Below are 20,949 nucleotides of genomic sequence, written 5' to 3' on the forward strand. Positions count from 1 at the left end.
CGTCTACTGATAGTCTGCATGAGAGGCGTTTGGGGGACGGGCAGTTGTTCTCTCTAGGTATTGAGTTATGAACGGGAGCTGCACTAGTCTTCTCTAATTTGGAAAATTGATTATTTTGAGAAATTCTTTTAAAAGCAAAACCTCCCAAAGCACCAGTTTTCATTTAGGTAATTAGTCAGTTACAACCTATTTATATAAATCGATGTAGTTGGTCACTTGGGCAAAGATGTTAGATTTAGATTCATATAAACAAAAAGAAAGAAGAAAACTTGAAGACTTGATTAATGAAGAGAAAATTACACTAAAAATTCTTCTTGGAATGTAAATATTAATCTTGTTGAAACTAGTGTCTTGTTCTTTTGGTTTTGATTATTTCAGAGGTTGAGAAGCTGAGAGGAGCATTTCTGCAGCAAGACCGTGGAAACAATCCGCTCTATCAAACAGACAACCCATCAGATGACCTCAAAGCGGCCAAACGGGAAGCTGCTCAGGCTCAGGAAAGCTTAAAGGTAAACGAAGGGAATTTATTTACAAAAGGTGTCTTAGATGGTAGGACCAGAAATGTGTGTCAAACAAGAAATGTGTCTTCTCTAATGAAGTTTGAGTGGAGGAAACATTAAAAAGAAATAGGAATATTGCAATTATTTGTTAATCCCTGTTTAGAATTTGACAGATCAAGAATATTTTACTGTTTTTGAAGATTCTCAGCTATAAAATTGGTGCAAGCAACTGTATTTTCTCCTCCTTTGCATTCCTCCCTTGCTGTATTTAAGGCAGATCCCCAAACAAAAAGCACTGAAAAATGTCAGTGTTTAGACCAGTTTTTTTTTAATTAAGGAATTACAATTCATGAACAACTCCTCCCTGATCACTTGGATGTGTTCGTGCCCTTGAATAAAAATTAGTTAGACTGAAGTCTGTCGTCAGATTTAAGTAGCCTTTCTTATGTTTTTGTTGCAGACAACTGCAGATTACCACTCTTTTTGTTGATGTAGACGTTTTATCAGGCGTTCCAGCTCAAACAATTTTCCTCTTTAAAAATCAACTTGTGTGCAGCTGTGTACAGAGAAACACCAGACAGAACGTAAAAAGTGGCTGGAGGAGAAGCTGTTCCTGATCGGCCAAGCTAAAGAAGCAGAGGACAAGAGGAACCATGAGATGAGGAAGTTTGCAGAAGACAGAGAACGCTACACTCGGCAGCAGAGCCAGCTGGTAAGAAGTGGTTGCGAAACACAGACGTGCCAACAGCTGAGCCAAAATACAGCTAAAATTAGCAAACATATTTTTAATTTAGCCAACATATTTGCTACATTGGTGCACTGATATTCCTGTTTTACAGTTTCACTTTGTCTCTTTTTCTTATTCACACACATACAGTGCACCACCAGTAATTTCCACCACCATACAGTGTTTTGAAAGTACATTTCCCTCTTTGTCAGGAGTCCCTGACGTCCCAGCTGGCGGAGAAGGAGCAGACCATGGAGCATTGGAGGAAGGAGAGAGACACCCTTGTTGCAGCTCTGGAGGTCCAGCTCCAGAAACTTCTCTCCAGCCAGGCGGAGAAAGACAAACAAGAGGTCGGTATAACATAAAGATGATGAGACTCGTACTGGATGCCTTTTCCATCAACTAGACTCATCGTTCAGTTATAACAGATTGATCTGAGGTTGAGGAGGAGAATTAAGGTGTTGTAATATAAAATGAAGATAATCCATAGGAGGTGTCTTTAGTCTTTAATGGACTATTCAACCTTGAATATCAAAAGCTAAAAAAAAAAAAAAATCTGCTCTGTCTGCTCTCTTGTGATTGAAATGTACGTTTCACCTCCGTACCCACTCAATCAGTCATGTCAAAGCAGTTGTTTCCCATCATCAGTCAAGGCAAAACACCTGCTGTGATGTTATTGATTTAGGTTTAGCCGGAGGGGGAAACACGACGGCAAGTTTGAACCTGTAGAGAACAAAACATCAACAGTTTGCTGCCCTCATTTCACACAGTGTTGATTTACCCTTCAGGTAGGATTATTTGGAGAGCAGAACCCTGATGTGGTGTAGAGAAAGGAGGTGAAAAAATCTCTCAACCATCACATTACTGAAACTTTAAAAAAAAAAAAAGAAAACCTTAAAGGACCAGTGTTTAGGATTTAGCCGGGAGGTTGCAGATTGTAACCAACTGAATACTCCTTTTCCTCACCCGCCCCTTCAAGGAATGTAGGAGAACTACGGTGGCCGCGAAACTCGCAAAAAACACGAAAGGCCCTCTAGAGCCAGGGTTTGGTTTGTCCATTCTGGGCTACTGTAGAAACATGGCCGTGCATAAAGGGCTCATTCTAAGCTAACAAAAACACAACGGTTCTTATTTTCATGGGATTATACACTAATTAAAACATACTTATTAATATTATATTCAATTTCTGCTGATATTTTTGCAAGTAGATCCCACTAAATATCACACACTGGTCCTTTAAGGAATAGGGCAGCGTGTAATGTGCGTAGTTGAGCAAGCGGCAGAAAAGTGAGCGGAGCAGAGGAAAAGCTTAGCAATAAGTTATCAATCAGTCAGTTAATCTACAGTACAGGATCCAGTGTGTCAGTTAATCAATGCTGCAGCTTCTCAAGACCAACAAAAGTCTCGTCTGTTGCTTCCTCAACTGCTGGAAAAGTGAAGGTTAGCCCCGAAGTTAGCGACAACAAGTTAGCCTATCCTGACCAGGTTCACTACTGCTTGTTAGAATGATGGTGTTTTAGTGTCTTCCTGTATTGCAGTAATGGTTCAAAACTCTGGATAACATTTTTGGTGAAAAGCATAAAATCAAAAAAGAGGGTGGAGAGAAAATGTCACAGATTGAAAACTTCCTCTTTCAGAGCGTAGACGGCGGCGGCGTCAGTGTGGCAGAACTTCAGGCTGCTCTGTCGGAGAGAGAGACAGAGATCTTGAGACTGAAGGAAGAGCTGAAGGCTGCGACGACCAAACAGGTGGAAACCACCACGCAGGTTAGTCTAAAAAAAAAAAAAAAGAATACGCCACCCCAAATCTGCTCTTATAATTCAATTAATAATTAAAGCAGGAATCTCATCTCCTGCATCATAATCTATTTCTCTGGTGGTCCAAACAGCATCAAAGAGAGCCACATACCAAAAATGTATTTTTTATTTTATATTAATAAAGTTGCACATCACAACTTTACATAAAGTTAGAGAACATTCACAGCTTTGTCGCTATTTTTTGTACTTGAATCCAGATATGACTGAAGGGCAGCGATGCAGTTTTGCTCTTTTTATATTTAAATGTTTTATTACTGATGTTTGTTTTTCATCTGTGCTCAGGTCAGGAGTGAACAGGTCAGAGCACACCACAGAGATAACAGCCTGGCGGAGATAAATGTTTGTTTTTGATTGTTTGCTGAGCATTTTAGCTTGAATGCTGAATGTTTTTCCTTTACTTTTTTAAAGCTCTTCCAAAAACCATTTGTGAAGTGTGAACATAATAAAGGAGAAGGACATAGATCAAGGAGATATAAATCAGAGTTTTATGTCAGTGATAAGGTGAATGTCTTTGCTTTCTGGGCATTCAGCCTTTTACTTTATTTATCCATAAATAATCCTCAGATGTTCTCCGTCTTTAAAGTGAACCTGCAGACTACAGATAGATATAACTTTGATCTTTTTTAATTTCTTGTTTTAAACTTCAGAACATCTTGTCAACAAGGTTAAACGAGGACTGTACGTCATTTACAGGATGCTGACCTTGCTAATCTTAAACATCTTCTTGTCTGTATGTGAGGAGGCTTCAGCTCCAGAAACACTTAAAAATGTATAATGTCTGTAAAGCTGTTTCAATCATTCATCATAGAGGCTGTGGTTGCACCTGGCAGATAAATCTAGGATGAAAGATTAAATAATACATTTATCAACATCTTTTGCATAAAAAAAATTGTTATTTTCAAATTCTTGGCAGAGTGAAACCATTAACAGGAAGTCAGGAGGAAGGAGAGACATCAGAGCGTCAGTCAGCAGTCAGGTAAGCTCATGAAAAGTCAAAATGTTTATATGTTGGGTTTGCAGACTGTCACTGTTGTGGTGTCCTCACCTTGTAGTTACCAACAGATCAGATATTACCTCAACCCTTCACACAACCAAGTGACCCCTGACCTTAAAACCACGCGTCGTTCCACAGGGCTCCGCTGGTTATCCGTCCGTGTTGGACTCCTCTGAGATTTCCACAGAAAACGGCCGGACGAGTCGTTTCCCGCGTCCCGAGCTGGAGATCTCCTTCAGTCCCCTGCAGCCGAACCGCATGGCGCTGCGACGCCAGGGAGAGGAGAACGCCGTCACCGTCAAAATCACGCGCTCGGCACGCAAGAGGAAGAGCGGAGAGATGGAGAAGGTAGGAGCTGCACATTAGTCAGTCGTTCAAACATTTTTTTATATTCACAAGTATAAATGCGCAGCGTGCGGCGGTTTAAATGATGCATTTCTCAGTTTCTTAAAAATAAATCCTCCCTAGATAACTAAAAGTACAACAGATGTGCAGTGTGGACCTCAGAGATGGGCTTTTTCCAATTATTTTCAGAGATGATTTTTCACTTTTCATACATGTTGTGTGGAGAAAATGTCACAGTGAAACCTTTTCTCCCTCAGCCGCCATCAATCCAGCACTTGTAGTGTAGAATTGTCTTACACTCCTGGGAAATAGAGAGCAACAGCAGCTGAAATGGCAGTTGTAAATTTGGCATTTCTACATCTGTACATAGCAGATTCAAACAGTGGTGATGTGCTAATTAGTTTGGCATTTCAAGTAATTATGTTTTTATTTTTCTGGTAGCAGGGCACCGTTACAAAACATGTTACATGTCTGTGTATATCTTCAGTATGCTTGGTGTTTTTACAGGGTTTCTGCAGGTCTTGAAAAGTTTAAAAAAAAAAAAAACGTAGTTCCTTGGAGAAAAGGCCTCACTGGTATTAAAAAATTCCATCTATCCATCCATTAGTGATACCACTCGGGAGAGAGGCGAGGGTACACCCGGGACGGGTTGCCAGTCAATCAGAGAGCTCAGACATCCAGACAGAACACCGTTCACACTCACACTCACCAACGGGCAATCTAGAGTTGCCAATTAACCTAAACTGCTTATTTTCTCTTACCCGCTGTCGGCAGTAATGATAGTTATAAAAAATGTTTTTGTGTCTGATTGTGGCTCATCAGGAGACACTTATAAACTAAAAGCGTGACGTTATGGCAGTGGATTATGCTGCAGGAAGCTGTTTGATTCTTTTTTGTGGAGTTTCAGCTATCAAATCTATATCAAACACAGTAATTACTGCTAACGACAATAAGTAGGAAGCTCATCCAGTCATAATGGGGAAGTGTCAAATTTAGCAAAAACTTAAATTAATAAATAATTTCTTATTGGTTAATCAATCTATCCATTTTATGCTGCCTATCATGGTTCTGGTAGCATGTATTTAATGAACGTTAATAAATGGGATATAATATAATAATAAAGAATTCTAGACCATATCGTCCTTACTGGTTTTCCATTGTACTTTCATACTTTGGCCAGTAGGATGGTGAAATAAGTATTAAATTACATCCTGTGTGGTATTAAACAGTTGCAGAAACTCTATTTTAATACATTCAGATAGTAATGATCAGTGCATTCAGACTGTTAACAAACATATCAAAAGGTAATATCTGTATTTTTGTAGCATCTGGTTAAAATCTGCTGCATTAGATGAAAAAATAAGAGTTTTAAGATGGTTCAGACTCATCATTACTGAACTGGAATGCATAATTTAAAAGTACCCGAAAAATAAAAGGAAGTAGTGACAGCAGCACTTGTCACAGCAGCTATTCTCACTTTAAAGAGTGTTACGCAATCGCTTGGAAGATCTACAAATGTAGTTTGTATACTGAGTAGCAATGTGTGAGTAGTACAAGTAGCAAGGTCAACAAAGCAATCCCATCTGTGCCATCTGGAAATGGACGGCAGAGTTTTTCATCCTGTGAACTGGTTGATACTACGGACGTTCAGTGAAACCAATTGCAAGTCACAGATTGTCTGGGAAACTAATCCCAGAACAGACCACAGAGGCTCCTCGGAAACAAGGCCAGACTAGTGAGGCTTGCATAGAAAAGTGAAAAGCTGCACTCGGAGGGGTGAAGATGGTAAAGGTGGTTTTCAGGACACTGTTTCGCTGGGATTTCATTAAAGGCAGCGATGGAGACACACTTATGTTAATTTGTTTGTTTCGACTAATTAAAGGGAAGTAGGCTAATGCCTCTGTTACATTTGACTCCCAAAGGCATGTGACACATGCTGATGCTGTTATCTACACATACACAGCATGCTTTTTTATCATACTGATCATTTGATATAGATTAAAAAAAACAACCTATGTGGAGCACAAACTCCAGTATAGTTACATGAATCTGAAGTCATTATACACCACATATATGATGAAGTTATTTATTGTGGTGTCATGCATACAATTCCCAGCTGGCATTACTTTCCAAATAGAAGCACACACGTTTTTTCCAAATATAAAGAAAACCTATTATGTCAGTTTTTCAGATCAGAATTAGTAAATTATTGATAACACATATACTGAATGGTTATAATTTCTCTCAAGCTTTTGAGAGAAAGTTATTTTAACATTAAAACACCAAAATTTAACAGCAGTTCCCATCTTTGATCATTTGGACATTGGAAATTTGAGTCACTAAGTGAAAAATTGATGCTCTTAAATTATGACAGATAGAAAAAAACCTTCAACTTTTCTCCAAATCACACAGCTCACCTTTCCCTCCCTAATATTTTTGAATCTGCTAACTTCAAACAGTAGTTTAAACTAACTTAAACTACATCTTTAGGTCTAGATAAGCAAGATGTAATGTGTGATTCAAGGCCATATTTGTGTTAAACATCCATATATGTCCTTAATTATGTATATTTTCATACCATTATTGTTTCCTGTAGATATAAAAGCATGTAGTCGGGATAGTAAAAAAAACACTGTCAGGCATGAACCCACCACTTATAGGTCAGAGAAAACAATCTCATTCATCATGAATAACACTTACAAGGAGAAACTCACACTGTACTGATGACACATGCACACACACACATACACACATACTGTACACCCCCCCCCCCCCCTCCCCCTAGAGAACACATTAAACAAGCATCCCGCTCAGAGAAACACAAGGTCAGGCACAGTTCACTCGTCACATCACTGTTCCTCTGTTACTGTCTGCAGCTTGTACAACTCCTCTGTTTCAGATCTCATTCACAGAGAACTGCTTTCTTTTTCTCTTTGTCTCTTTGGCAAACACATTTTGGAAAAAAAAAGCATCATATCTCCATCTGGAGAAAAGAAAAAAATGTGTTGACAGAAGTATAAAATAGGAGACAGGCAACAGAAATGATACATTACATTTTTTTTTCTCATTGCCTTTTTTTTAACCCAAAATCCAAAATTTAGATGAGTCACCTTTCATTCTTCCCTCTAGATTGCAGATATCATAAATGATCAGTAATTTTTGTCACTCTGTGGCTCTAAACATAACTACAGTAAAGCATTCTCGCTTGCACAGTAATATTATATATCGTTATTATTATAATTTTACAATCTTGGCTGCTTGTTGCTCATCTTATAAACACTGAATTTCTCTTTGTTTACGCACAATCCCAAGTGGCAGTGTGTTTGCGAGGAGGAGGAGTGCTGCTGGTAATTTATACTTCAGCACGTGCTCGCTGTCTTTAGGTTGCTGCTCATTAAGTAACTGTTGTAGCAACGACAATATGAGCCATCACTGAAGTGACCAATTTTGTGCATGGCGAACCAGAATGATGTAAAAATGATATAAGGATAATATCAAAAGGACAAATAAAGGAAACTGTGTTTTGCTTGATAGTCATGATCGCTTGATGATCGTCGCCGCCCTGAAGTGGTGACTTTATAAATGCTGCAATCTACAGGAAAGAGGAACTAATTTCATGCGGTGTAAATCAGAGGTCCCCAACCTTTTTTGTACCACAGACCGGTTTAATGTCAGACAGTATTTTCACGGACCGGCCTTTGAGATGCGGCGGATAAATACAAACAAACTAAAATGATACGACCGGTGCAAAAACTGTGGTATTTTCTAAATATAACAATAAACCTGAACCCACCGTGTACTGTGCGGACCGGTACCAAATGACCTACGGACCGGTCCGCGGCCCGGGGGTTGGGGACCACTGGTGTAAATGATTAACTTGCAAACAAGTTGTGATTTCAAGAATCGCTCAGAAAGACATCAGCAGTCTTTCATCAGTAACATTGCTACATGAACTTTGTCACTGCGACATCTTTGATACCTGACAATGAGTTTCTTATATTATCCAACAAAACCTACAATAGAGACGGAGCACAATTAAGTCCCGCCCACCTCAGAGGGGAAAACAATTCATTGCTCTCCACTGACTTTGTATTCCATGACGGAGCCTCCTTATTGCTTCTGTCTACTAGCAAACAACAGAATAATGCCTAAAAGTCACTGTGTGTCCAGATGCAATAACAACAGGGTAAATAACCCAGAATGAAGTTTTTATAAGCTGCTGAACCGAAAAACTGAGGCAAAAGTGGGGCTGTGTGCTGTGTGATGGGAGAGACAGACTCAAACTGTGCTGCACAGACAGCCTGCAGCTCAAAAGCCTCCGTAAAATCGACACATATACCTGGACACAGAGAAACACGCAGGTTGAAAGTAATAGATGTTTAAATCACAGAATAGCTAACCTGCATTTGGTTAAAACGCTAACTGTTAAAAGCCTGAAAGGGAAATGATTGCACGTCAGTGTGTAATTTCCTGGCCTATTTTTACAAACCGTGCTCGCCATATCAGCTGTTAAGTGTCATGCCAGCCTGTTATTTGGTGGAGTTTGCTATACAGTTGTGCTATTTCTACTGCAGACGTGATGTCAGCCCTGGCATTCATGTATTGCATATTAATGTAACAGGTTTAAACATATGCTATAAACTACTTTTTCCTCTCTAGTAGACAGGTTGCTAAAATAATCCTTTGACATGCTGAAATCATGTTTTTAGCTCTGTCTCTATGGGATTTATTTTTGTTAGTGTTATTATGTTACTTTTATTTAAGTGAAAATCGAAAAGGCGTAGTATATTTTGAAATTAAACGTTTTTATAGATGTTTAAAATATTCACAATCAACAATAACATCTTCACTCTTCATTCTAAGACAGCCCTATTTTGGAGTTGTCATAACTGTTGCTTATAACCCCACGGTGATACATGATAATCCCATAATATACAAGCGTAACCCTGTTGTCAATGACAGTATATACATGTCATGTAAACCAGTTTTACTCCTGCTGTACAAGAGTGTTTAGCTCCTCTTTTTTTTTTTTAAGGGTCGATCGTGTTTACGGTGTCGTCTCATCTTAGAGGTTGGCACATATACATCAGTTTGACACCTTTGCTCAGGGACTATTTTGACAGCAATTTTCACACCTTGAATCACAACCACAAGCCTCCCTGAATAACTTTTTTGTCACCAAGGGCAAGGGTATGAAATGGAAGTAAGCTCTGAACATGTTGAAAATAATGAGACTGACAAAAGCTTTACTCGAGTAAACAAAGCTTTGCAATGATATAGCAAACAAACATGAAAAAGACCAGTGGATGTCATCGCATCATAGAGAAAAATCTGTCCATGGCACAATTTTCCAAAACAAAATCTCCCTAAACAAAAGCTATTTTTACAGAGAGTTAAGTCACATACTTTGTCAATTTAGGGTTAAATAATGCTACATTTTGTTAAAATAAACAACACTATTTTAAAGTGTACGCATATTGGAAGGGAGGCAATTTGATTGCAGCAGTCAGCTGATGTTTGCTGTAACTGAAAGTAACCGAAATTGCAATTAGTGTTCATATAAATGTTCTTGAGACTTGAGTTTTCCCAGATGTATCTTTCCGCCGCAGTCATCTTCATCCCACAGAAAGTGAACCTCGCTGAATAAAAGATGAAGATCGTTTTGAGATGGCACCAAGAGGAAAGCTGTTTTAGAAATGGGATTAGTCAACTTTGTGAAGCAGCAACTTAAAAGCATGTTGCTCACTTAGGTGTTTTTGAGTGTTTGGAAATCAAAGGTGAAAAGAAAGAAGTCTTCATTATAAGTAAGGCTGGGTATCATTTTTACAATTCTACTGTCAGTATGATACCAGAGTTTTTCATACTAAAACAATCAACATGTTTTTCTACAAAACACTTGAACAAAAGAAGCTGTCTGAACACAAGCAGCCTTGACAGTATTCAGTACTCTGTGTAATGGGCACATTTTGGTCAGAACAAAAAAATTATTGAGGTTAGATATCCAGCCCTCCGTATAAAAAATCATTAAAAAGTCACTCATACAGGACCATAGAAAAATTACAAAAAGTACAGATATTTAAACAATTTTGTGAATGTGCCAATCATATAATTGGTTTCATTAGTTTGCTGCTCTACCCATAAGACTTGCAGCAGCAGGAAGGACTCCCTGTTAATGTTCATCTTTCCTCTTTAATATTTTAAAACTGTCAGCAGTAAGAACTGTGTGAAAATGTGTTAGCGATGTGCCTACATGCTCTGACAAAAGCTCATTAGCTGGAGCATATTAGGCCACGTTCATGTAACAAGCCCTCCTCCAATGTAACTAGGCTCTTTTGACTCCTTGTGCTCTCGTGGTATTACCATATTTTCTCTTTTGATACCAGCAGTGGGAGTATTTATACTGGAGTGAAAGCTCTGCGATGAAACTCCAAAGTAATTTCACTAATGACTGCCGTTCTGCTGACTGGGCTGGGTTCAAGAGAGAGAACTGGAAATGAAACGGAGTGGAAGTGTAATGAAAAGCCCACAAAAAGATGTAATAGGCTTTTTCTATACACACATACTGGCGTGGCTCGATTCGGTTTGACTCGGCATCCCAGTGCGGCAGGGATTTGCATTTCCATTACAACAGTGAAGGTGCGTCTTTAACTGATGACGCGCTTGTCTTGAGTCAAAAAGCAGTGGGCGGTATACATCATGGCTGTGACTAGTGGTCAACGGTGTGGCTGTAAAACGGTGGATAAACACATTTAATTTCCTATAAATTCTTCACAATAAAAGTTCCCCCGTTATTTTGTTATTTAAAAGCTTTTAATATGAAGCAGCAGGAAATGTGTTTTCATCAGCAGTAACTTAACACGGCTCCATTATGGCTGAAAGCAATCAGGAAATGTTAAAATAAAGGAAATATCTAAAAGTACAAACGAGGACGCAGGAGAGAAACTAAACTTCAAACCACAGAGATTCAGTTAGAAGCTACAAAAGTACTGAGAGCTGAACACACAGAGGAACAGCTTTCTCTCTGGTCTCCTGCACAGACATCAGTCTCACAACACACACTTGTTTGACGGGACAAGCAGGAGAAGGGGGGGTCATCACGGGTTGGTTGCGGTTGGAGGTGGGTCGGGCGTGCTTTGGCCCAACTCTGGAGATGGTCCATCTCGGGCACAACTCCACACAGTAAAACCAGTAACGGAAACAAAAATCAACTCGGTGCAGCCAAAAGTGCAAATGGCAAAACACTATAGGTGTTTGTGTTGAGGAGGGGTTCTATAACACATCCAAACTGATGTGATGTAACATAAGATTGTGTTCTGGGGTTCTGGGGCAGCTCAGTCAACATTTATGAACATGAACACGTCCCTTTTTAAAAAGGAAAAAAAAAGACTGAATCAAGAAGATGGGAGACCCAGACAGATTCTTGATGGTTATAAAGATATTTCTGTTATCCTTAACAGAGGCTTACGTAAAAAAATCCTTTGTACTTAATAGCCCAAATGTGTCAAGAGTCCTCCAAATGAGTCTCCAAGCAGTGGAATGAAAGGAACACCTGAAATTTGGATTGCCATTGATGCACAGTTCTTTTTCAACATGAAAAAACCCATTTCAGCATCATAGAGATGGTCTGACTTTTTTTTTTTTTTCTTTTTTTACACTTTGTTCTCTAACCAATACCTCTATTCATGCTGCTGCAATGACCCAGTTTCCACTTAAAAAGCAGTGAAATGAACTGAACATATGAGGAAAAAATGATACAGAGGGAGTTTCAAGTGTCAAGAGCCTTAGGGTCACGAGAGCGTCAACACATCAATGACCCCGTCAGCCTTCATACAGTATGAGGCCAAAAAAGGAGGGCGTAGAAACATTTTGTACCCAAGAACAGAAAAAAGAGAGAGAATAAGGTGTTGAGAAAACAAAAGGGGAAAAGTGAGTTTTAAACCAAAATAGAAATGAGCCAAAATAATTCGAGAGGAGAAGAGTGCTGAGGGAGGTGGAGGCAGCACAGAGAGAAACAATTGACAGAGATTGGTTAAGGGTTAGAGGGAGGAAGAAAGCAAAATGAAACAAGACAGGAAGGAAGGACAGATGGATAAAGAGCGGAGGGAATACAGCAACAGAGTAGAGAGGAGGAAAGATGAAGAAAAGAGGAGAAACCAGGGTGGCAAGGGGAGAAAAGGAAGATAAAAGTGGCTAGCAAGCCAAGTCAAGACAGAGATAAGGGGGGTTGGTGGAGGGGAGTTAAGATGGCAAGATGAAAGAGGAGGGATTGTGGGTAGGGTGGCTGGATAGGAGCAGAGAGAATTAAAAGCAATGGAGGAGGGTAAAAACATAGCAGAAGAAAACTGACACATCAGTGACGGTTACTGAGAAAGTTTAGATCTGAGCGGAGCCCAACTGTGCAGCCTGTACTTAATATACACATCCATTAACTCAACATCTCCTTCATGTTCTTTATCACACACAGACACATGAAGATGTGTATACTTACTGTACCACTGGAAACCCACTGACTTGCGGAGAATATAGGCTATAATTATTAGCTGTAAGACACGTGGTGCGATGTTGCCTTAATGTTAAAATAAAAACGCAGGATACGCTAACTTTGATATACTTGAATAGAAACCCAACAAACATGACGGTGTCTTGACTTATTGCTCAGTCACATTCATGCAAGTAAAGACAGATATGTACAGATATGCCGGCTGTTTGCGTCACTGCATGTACACGCAAAACCACGCGGTATGAAGTGACACAGCCTATACTTACCGAAATGTACTGTCCCCTTTCACACAGCCTGTAATGGATCACCGCGATCCATCCTTCAGTTACACAGCCTGTAATAGAGGCTTTCCAGTTCCATCACAAAACTACCAACGTCGTCATTTGTCATCATGGAGACCCACTGGAGAAAAAGCATGGAAATAACTGCTAAATATATACTGTAACAGCCAAGCAAGACAAAAGTACTATTTTGATGGGTTACGTTTTACCCAAGGAGGTCCTGCATTTGGAAATTTTACTTGCGTCACCAGTTGTGGTGGAGTATTTTGACAGGATAAGATTCCTCCTAAACCCGTGCTCAGAAGACTCAAGTTACGTAAGAGTGCACTGTTAATAATAGAACAATTATTAGTTACAAACTTGACATTTAACTAATTTTGGAAAAGAACATTCATGATAATTGCATGTGGTCCCAGAATATTCTGTTATGTGATATTTTTTATATTAGCATAGAACTGACTCAGCATAATGTTTAAGGGTCACTCGTACTGCAGAAACCCTTATGAATAACTCTTAAAGTAGCTAAAGTGTACACTACTTGCCCAGCACCAAACAGCAGGCAGATGAAGTTAGCAACAGCTAAATAATCAGATATTTGTCTCAGCAGTCAGTGGGGACCATAACAGAGCTGAAATGAGGGTTCATGTTTGTCTCTGATAATATGGACACGAACATGATTCCAATGATTAATTGTGGCTACGTGTCTGCTAACAACCTGAAGTAAAAAATAGCTTAACACAGGTGCAAGATTCAAATGTCACAGAATTTACTACTGTTAATATGCTGGTGGTGGTGGAGGACCTTTTAAGTTTGCTGAAATACAGATATCCCCCACCAGGTGACCAGAATGGCATTGATTGATATCACAGGAATGATTCCCAGCCGCGGAAAAAAAAAAAATCCAATCCAGGCTACTCAGTTAGTGTTGCTGTAGGCTTTAGGGGAGAAGATGTGCAGTATGCTCACCAGAGGGCGTTTTATATCGTCTGCAATTGACCCATAGAGCCATATCTCTGTCTCATCCCTTCAATCAGTGTCTCTCTCTGCGGGTCGTGTCTGCCAGCAGGATCTTAGCCTATCCTTGATCCAGCAGGGAGTCAGCAGGAGCACAGGCAGAGAGCACGTTCACCGCTGATTAATGGCGCAACACTTAAGAGAGCTTCACAGAGGTCAGAGAGAGAGTAGTGAGAGTCGGAGAATGAGACAGCGAGGTCTTTCAGCTAGAATTGCAGATTTGCATTTATTGTGCTCATTCGAGTGAAAACAACAACCCATCCAGCTCCTTTGGTTTCACTTTTTAGCTCTTCATTAATTGGATAGAGTATTTATAGTATTTATTTGTTTGGCTTTGGTTGTGATGCATTAAGACAAATGTGGAAGAAAGTGACTGAGGAGAATATCCTGCATTAAATAAAGTTTTGCTGTCATCAGTGATTCTTAATAGATTAATAATTCTAATATGAGACCATATTAGCTGGGCAGCTGGGCATCACATGACAACAATTAGTGAAAAATTAAATAGTTGTTAGTTAAAAAAATAGTTGCAAATATGTCTGCTTTTACATGCAAACAGTCATTTATTTTCGATGACTTCATTTAGGAAAGCAAATTTGTAGAGGAGCTCTTTTCAATTAAAACCAGGTTAGTGTGGAGGTTTGAATAGAGAGAACATCCTTCAACTGAAGTACCTGGTTTCAAGCATCTCTCCTCTTCTCTGCCCTATTACACTAAATCTGTAGGGGTTTAGCAGTTCACAAAGTTCATGGTTCATTAAGTCCTGTAGTTTGGGGGTCACGGTTAAGTGGGTTTTCAGTTAAGTCGAGAATAGAGGGAAATGAAAAAGATAACATTCACTCACCATTTTATTTGAAGCCTTTTGTTTTCTTTGTGGCTTAGTTACACATGATTAAATGAACAGTTGGAAAGTAAACATGCGAGATGTTAAAGGGACGGTTCACACACAAATAACAGTGTTTCCCGAATATTCATTCAGCAGCGGCGCACCACTGCTACAAAATTGTGAGCGCCGCTGCTACAATTTCACCTGATCGTTGATATCAGTGGGCTACTAATGATTTTCACTCGCACACTGTGTGAGCACAATAACACCCTATGTTACTGTGGAATTGTTTTGAGTCATCCTCCCTCTCTTCATTCGTCAAAGGAAATCTACGTGAAAGGTACAGTGGAAACCGCTTATAGTGATCACGTCCGTCCGGGTCAAATTGATCACTATAAGTGGATGATTATTATAACCAATTTTTTTTCTTTTTCTTTATTTGTCATGCAGATTACCATCTAATGGACGTTTGTATATTTATTACATGAATATAAAGTAATGAAACAGGCAGCTTCGCTATTCACTGAATTTTATTGACTGTTTCAAAATACAGCACAGCTGTTTCAAATGCTTGTTGTTTTGCTGCTGCATCTTGTCGGCTTGTTTTTGGCAGTTTGTCATAAGCTTCAAAGAGACTACTTTTTTTTTTATTTTAATCTTTTTCCCATCATGTTTCAATGTGCATACAGCACCAGCCTCCCAGTCCCAAGCAGGCGGGTTGTGCGTTTAGGCTGCGGGGGTGGGGTTCGCAGGGGCACCACAGCAAGAAAGTTGAACCAGATTCAACTTTTGGAGAAACGCAACCTGTAACGCTTATACAGCCCTGCCATGAGGGAAAACAAAAACATTACTAAGAGGGGAGAACATTTCTCTTCATTTGATAACATTAAAAGTAAAGTTAGGCTTTGCTGACTGCTTCCCAACTCATTTCCGGTGAATGAGAGGAATAAAACATTATTTTCTGATTATTTCATGGTGGTTACAAATAATCATGCCCACACCACGCACCTCCACACAAACCTGCAGAGGTGCGCCCATCGCCTGATAATGGTGCCTCAGCCACTAAATACACATCATATGTGTACTATGGGAGTAAGATAATACATAGTTTTTATGTATGAAAAGACCCAAAATGAACACTGTAAGTGGACTACTTGATTACTAAGCGAATTAAACAACATTTGTATAGGAATGATTCTGTCCCGAGCTTTTTGATCCATATAAACGGTTGATCACTGTAACTGTGATCGCTGTAAGCGGTTTCCACTGTACTGTTATAAGAGTAGCATAGCTTCGTTAAGGTATAGGGCAGTGCGTAATGTGTGTGTAAATAAGCGTGTGTAGTTGGGCGAGTGCAGAGAGTGAGCGGCAGAAAAGTGACGGTGAATGAAGGCAGAGCAGAGGAAAAGGTCAGCAGTAAGTTGTCAATGTGGCAGTAAATGTACAGTACAGGCTACAGTGTGTCAATTAATAAATGCTGCAGCTCCTTGAGACAAGGAAAATACTCTGAAGTTAGCAACAGCGTGTTAGCCTAACCTGACCGGGCTCACTGAAGGTGGACTGACCTTTAAGGTAGAACAGCAATTCTCATTCTCACACCAGCACTTAAATCATTAACAATGCTTCCATCGCTTTCATTTTGGGTATAAATGTGTTTTCTTTTTTCTGTATGTTCCTCGTGACGCTTAGATAGCTATGTTTTTATGGCTTCCTCACAGACTGAGTTGGGATGTGCTTGTAGATACACGTGCATATACACATAAAACACATACTGTAGACATATACAGTACATATTGATGTCCTCCCTCTGTGACTTCAAAATGTACCCTGTGTGAACAACACAGAATTTATACCCATAATATGCATCTCCAAGAGAGCCTATTGGTTTTGAACATTATACATGTTCAAAGAGCAAGGAGTAGTGAGACACTTTTGGTCCGGCAGAGCTTGATGAAGAGACTCTGAAGCCCATGGTGGCACCAGTGGCACTTTACATCTAATCCCGTCAGGAGCCTGAAGTATAAACTTTTAATGCCTTCTTTTAACATGACATGAAACATTGAACAATGTCAGAGCTTCTATCATGTTAGTGGCCTGAAGAAAGACGTGTTGTTATTTATGTATATATTTTTTGTGTACCACTTCTACAGACAATGTTAGTGCTGTGCAGTGAGTGCTGTGGACAAAGAAACTACATATATTAACAAGCAGAAAGCCATAATACACAGATAACTTGTTCTGTTCAGTGGAAGTACAGAAGACTTTGTACAGGGAATAGCCTTTAAAGCAATAGTTTCTCTGTTGCCAAGAGTTGCTTGAGAAGATTGATACCACGCTCATATCTGCCCAGTAAATATATATGGTAGCCGATCACAAGAAGACAGCTCTAAGTACAGGTTGAGGATGCACTGAGATAAAAGCTAGCCTGACCCTATCCAAAGGTAAAATTAAAACCTGTCAGCAACTCTAAAATTCTCTAATTAACGCATCAAATGCCATTTGTTTCATAAAAAGCAACAAGATGTGGGGGTTCTATGCAGGAATATTTCTTGGAATGGAACAATAACTTCCTGGTGTCTTCACTGGTTGCCGCATTGTGCTGCCTACTGCACATGCACATCAGTGTTTTTGGTGCTGGCCCTGCCTGCGCGTTCCGGATTGGCTACATTTGGGTGATGTTATATGAACAATGAGTAATTGTTGCAGTACCATGAATGGCCACTGGGGCAAATTGGCAGCTGAGTGGCAGTAGCATATCCAGCTCTCTTAATACATTCATCAGGCTGCCTTATCTGAAATAAAGATCACCTTTATGAGCCCAAAATAATCTATATATGCTTGAAGGTGCTCTCAGCAATTACTACAAACTATATCATGGGTGCAAGAGGTCTATCTACATACGGATTTCTGTCAAAAGTGAATTATGTGTTCCGTCATAGTCCATTTATTTTTACAGCTAACGCAAAAAAGATTTTACTCTGCCACCACTTTTCGCTTTGCATACTGTTTAACAGCAAGGGAAAGAGACACTCATTGTTCCAGACATCAACCCTTGTTCCAGCTTCCAGCAGTTGTATATGCATTGATCTATACGAAGGAAGGAAATGGCATACGACTTGAAGATACAATTTTTTATCTTATACTTTTCATGCATAAATTGGTGTCTTTGCCAGGGATAAAAATCATGGCCAGAATGCCATGAAAAAAACCCGGGGGGCATTCCCCCACCCCCCTTGGTGACTTCGCGCCTTTGGCACTCGTCGTTTCTCACCAGCACCCATGAACTACTTACAGATACCAAGAAACAAATAGTCCCTTACCTCTTGTGAGCCTTTAGCTTTCAGGCGCGTTCAGTATTTAGCATGTAATTGAACTTGATCAGCTATGACTGGGTGGTTATTTTCTGACATCACCACTATATTGGCACACAAGGACGTAGCTCATTTTTTGAGTGATGTGTTTTTCTTACTCAAGTTCTGGTAGTTTATTAATGCCCTGTCATAGAGAATTGGGAAGCCATCGGCTGCAATGATAAACTTTTCTTCCATTTAGTTTGAAGGTCCTTTACTCAGTGGAGGAGAGTGAAAAAAATATTTTCTGAGGGAATTGAAACAAGCATGACTGGTTTTCACACCCAAGCATTGGAGACATTTGTTGTTGAACTTTTCTTAACTTCCACACATTGTGCCGCCAGACACCTTTTTGTGTCTGTGAATCTCAGCGTTTTCGAGGTCTTTAAGTCCATATGTGTAAATGAGCTCCAGCAATACATAATTTTAACATTGCAATAAGACACTTTAAACATGATTCCAGACAACAGCTTGATCAACATTTTAAATCTGTGCTCAGCTTATATTAGACTGCTAGTAAACAGTACAAATTACACCAGTCAGTCAGTTTTCTCGTTTTGTTTTTAGTTTTTGATTTTGAATATTAGGACTTACAATGCACAAAATGTTCTGATATGGAGTAAATAGTTAATTATTCAATTACTGATAACACATTACAGGCTTGTTTTAACCAAGTTGTTTGTTTTCTGAAGTCTCACATTTTCAGGAGGAGTAAACGGCGCACGACACGTGAGGTACTTTGGTTTTTTTTCTTTAACTAAACAGCATCATGTTTCCATTCTTCAAAAACTCAGTCACACGATCAACGATCTTCATCACAGTCATCACATTCTTCATTATCATTCACCACATTAGCATAGTTTTCACTTCACGGCCAAATAATGCAGCAGTACGAAACGGCTTATTCATCATGAACATGTTGAACATGTTGCACCATTTGGAAAGTAATTTTATGCAGAAAGCTCCGGTATGGCGGCAGTAGAAGTGTAAATATGAACAGAATGCCTCTGACTGGAAAGCTGCTGGTCTGAATCCCCAACTTTTGTCAAGGGCAAACCTTTCTCTCAAGAGATACTGAGTTGTTATCCTGCAGTAGTCTTTTTCACCTTCAGTTTCTTCATCGGCTCTTAGCCAACAGTAAATGTAAGTATGAGTTAGTAAGAGGATGTGATGCAGAAAACAACATGTGTTCATCCAACCATCCCTGCATCAGTAAAGATTTGAAAACAGATGGTATCACTGCCTTGCTTTCCCCTCTGAGCTATACAGCGGGGAGAATGAGGCAACTTTCACATGTATATAATCTGATTGTAGTCAGTAAAAAGAGTGAGGCAGCACACCAATAAAAATGTTTACATGAACTGCCTGCTGGACTGTTCCATGAATTTACTTGTTTCCGTGCCACAGAGCAGAGTCTGACTAATAGCTGAAGACTCCCCCTTCACATTATATTACAATGTCACAGATTCCCTCCAGTATTCACCCTCAAAAGCACATTTTCTGCATGATATGGTATTAATGTGGTATAACCTTATAGTACAATATAGGGATACAGCATGTTCCTATGGGACTTGACACAAATGTTAATGGTGTGGTACATATTTAATGTGATTTGTATGAGCAGTATGGAATGAGATTTGATATATGACAGCAGGGCGTTTCCACCGCGGGAACTTTCCCAAGGGACCAAGAACAGTACCTGTAGAGAGCAAAAGAGGCAGAACGCGTTGGCCGAAATGTAATCTCAGAAGCCATCGGCTATCGTCTGACGGCGATTTAGCTTTTTATTATTATTATTATCTACATTCATATGCATATATCTGTTTATAGAGATTAGCTGAAATGTCGTCTGGACCATCTCAAGTTGCTAATTGGACTGTAAACAAAGACCAGAACAAGGAAGAGGAAGTCTTGGCCTGGATATTGTTTTACAGATATCCGCTTGCTACACTGGTAGCCCTGAAATATTGGCCAATGCCTCCAGAGGCTAAATTGTCATCAGACAAATAGCTGATGGGTTCCAAGATCTTTTCATTCATTTATCCATTAAATACAACTCAAACATCAGTCATACAACAGTTAAGACATAGAACAACAGAAACACTGTGTTGTTTCCTGTGTATAAACTTGCATCTCAAATGCTGCCGTCATGTTTAATCGTTGCCCGACTAGTTTGCTTAATCTACACGGTTCTTCAGATGTGGTGAAAAGCAAACAAAAATGAGCAAAAGTGACTTTTAGTAACTGAGTTTAGTTTCTCTGGTCTCATAGTCTCTGGAACTTTTCAATCGTAGGGCTGCAACTAACAATTATTTTCATTATCGATTAATCTGCAGATTATTTTCTCAATTAATCATTTTGTCTATAAAATGTCAGAAAATAGTGAAAACTACCTTTTGTGGGTTTATTTTTAACTAAACAGTGACGTCCTCAAATGTCTTGTTTTGTCTGATCAACAGTTAGAAATCCAAAGATATTCAATTTACTATCATGTATGACACAGAAAAGCTTTAAATCTCATATCTGAGAAGCTGAAACCAGCAAGTCTTTAGCATTTTTGCATTAAAAAAAATGTCCCCAAGGGATACTTGTTTG

General features: G+C 39.4%; 1 protein-coding gene across 4 annotated transcripts in view; it reads left to right on the top strand.

The window, feature by feature from the left end:
* LOC121911357 (kinesin-like protein KIF20B) overlaps positions 1–20,949 on the top strand; it is a 56,606-nt gene that overhangs the window by 22,638 nt on the left and 13,019 nt on the right. For 2 of the 4 annotated variants that reach the window (XM_042432741.1, XM_042432742.1), the window contains exons 25-31: positions 379–509; positions 1,057–1,212; positions 1,440–1,577; positions 2,865–2,993; positions 3,327–3,377; positions 3,958–4,020; positions 4,177–4,386. In XM_042432741.1, coding sequence (XP_042288675.1) covers positions 379–509; positions 1,057–1,212; positions 1,440–1,577; positions 2,865–2,993; positions 3,327–3,377; positions 3,958–4,020; positions 4,177–4,386 — 878 coding nt within the window. The remainder of the gene's footprint in view (positions 1–378; positions 510–1,056; positions 1,213–1,439; positions 1,578–2,864; positions 2,994–3,326; positions 3,378–3,957; positions 4,021–4,176; positions 4,387–20,949) is intronic. The other 2 variants (XM_042432743.1, XM_042432744.1) reach the window with 2 other exon arrangements.

This window comes from Thunnus maccoyii, chromosome 14, assembly GCF_910596095.1.
Source record: "Thunnus maccoyii chromosome 14, fThuMac1.1, whole genome shotgun sequence".
Lineage (NCBI taxonomy): Eukaryota > Metazoa > Chordata > Actinopteri > Scombriformes > Scombridae > Thunnus > Thunnus maccoyii.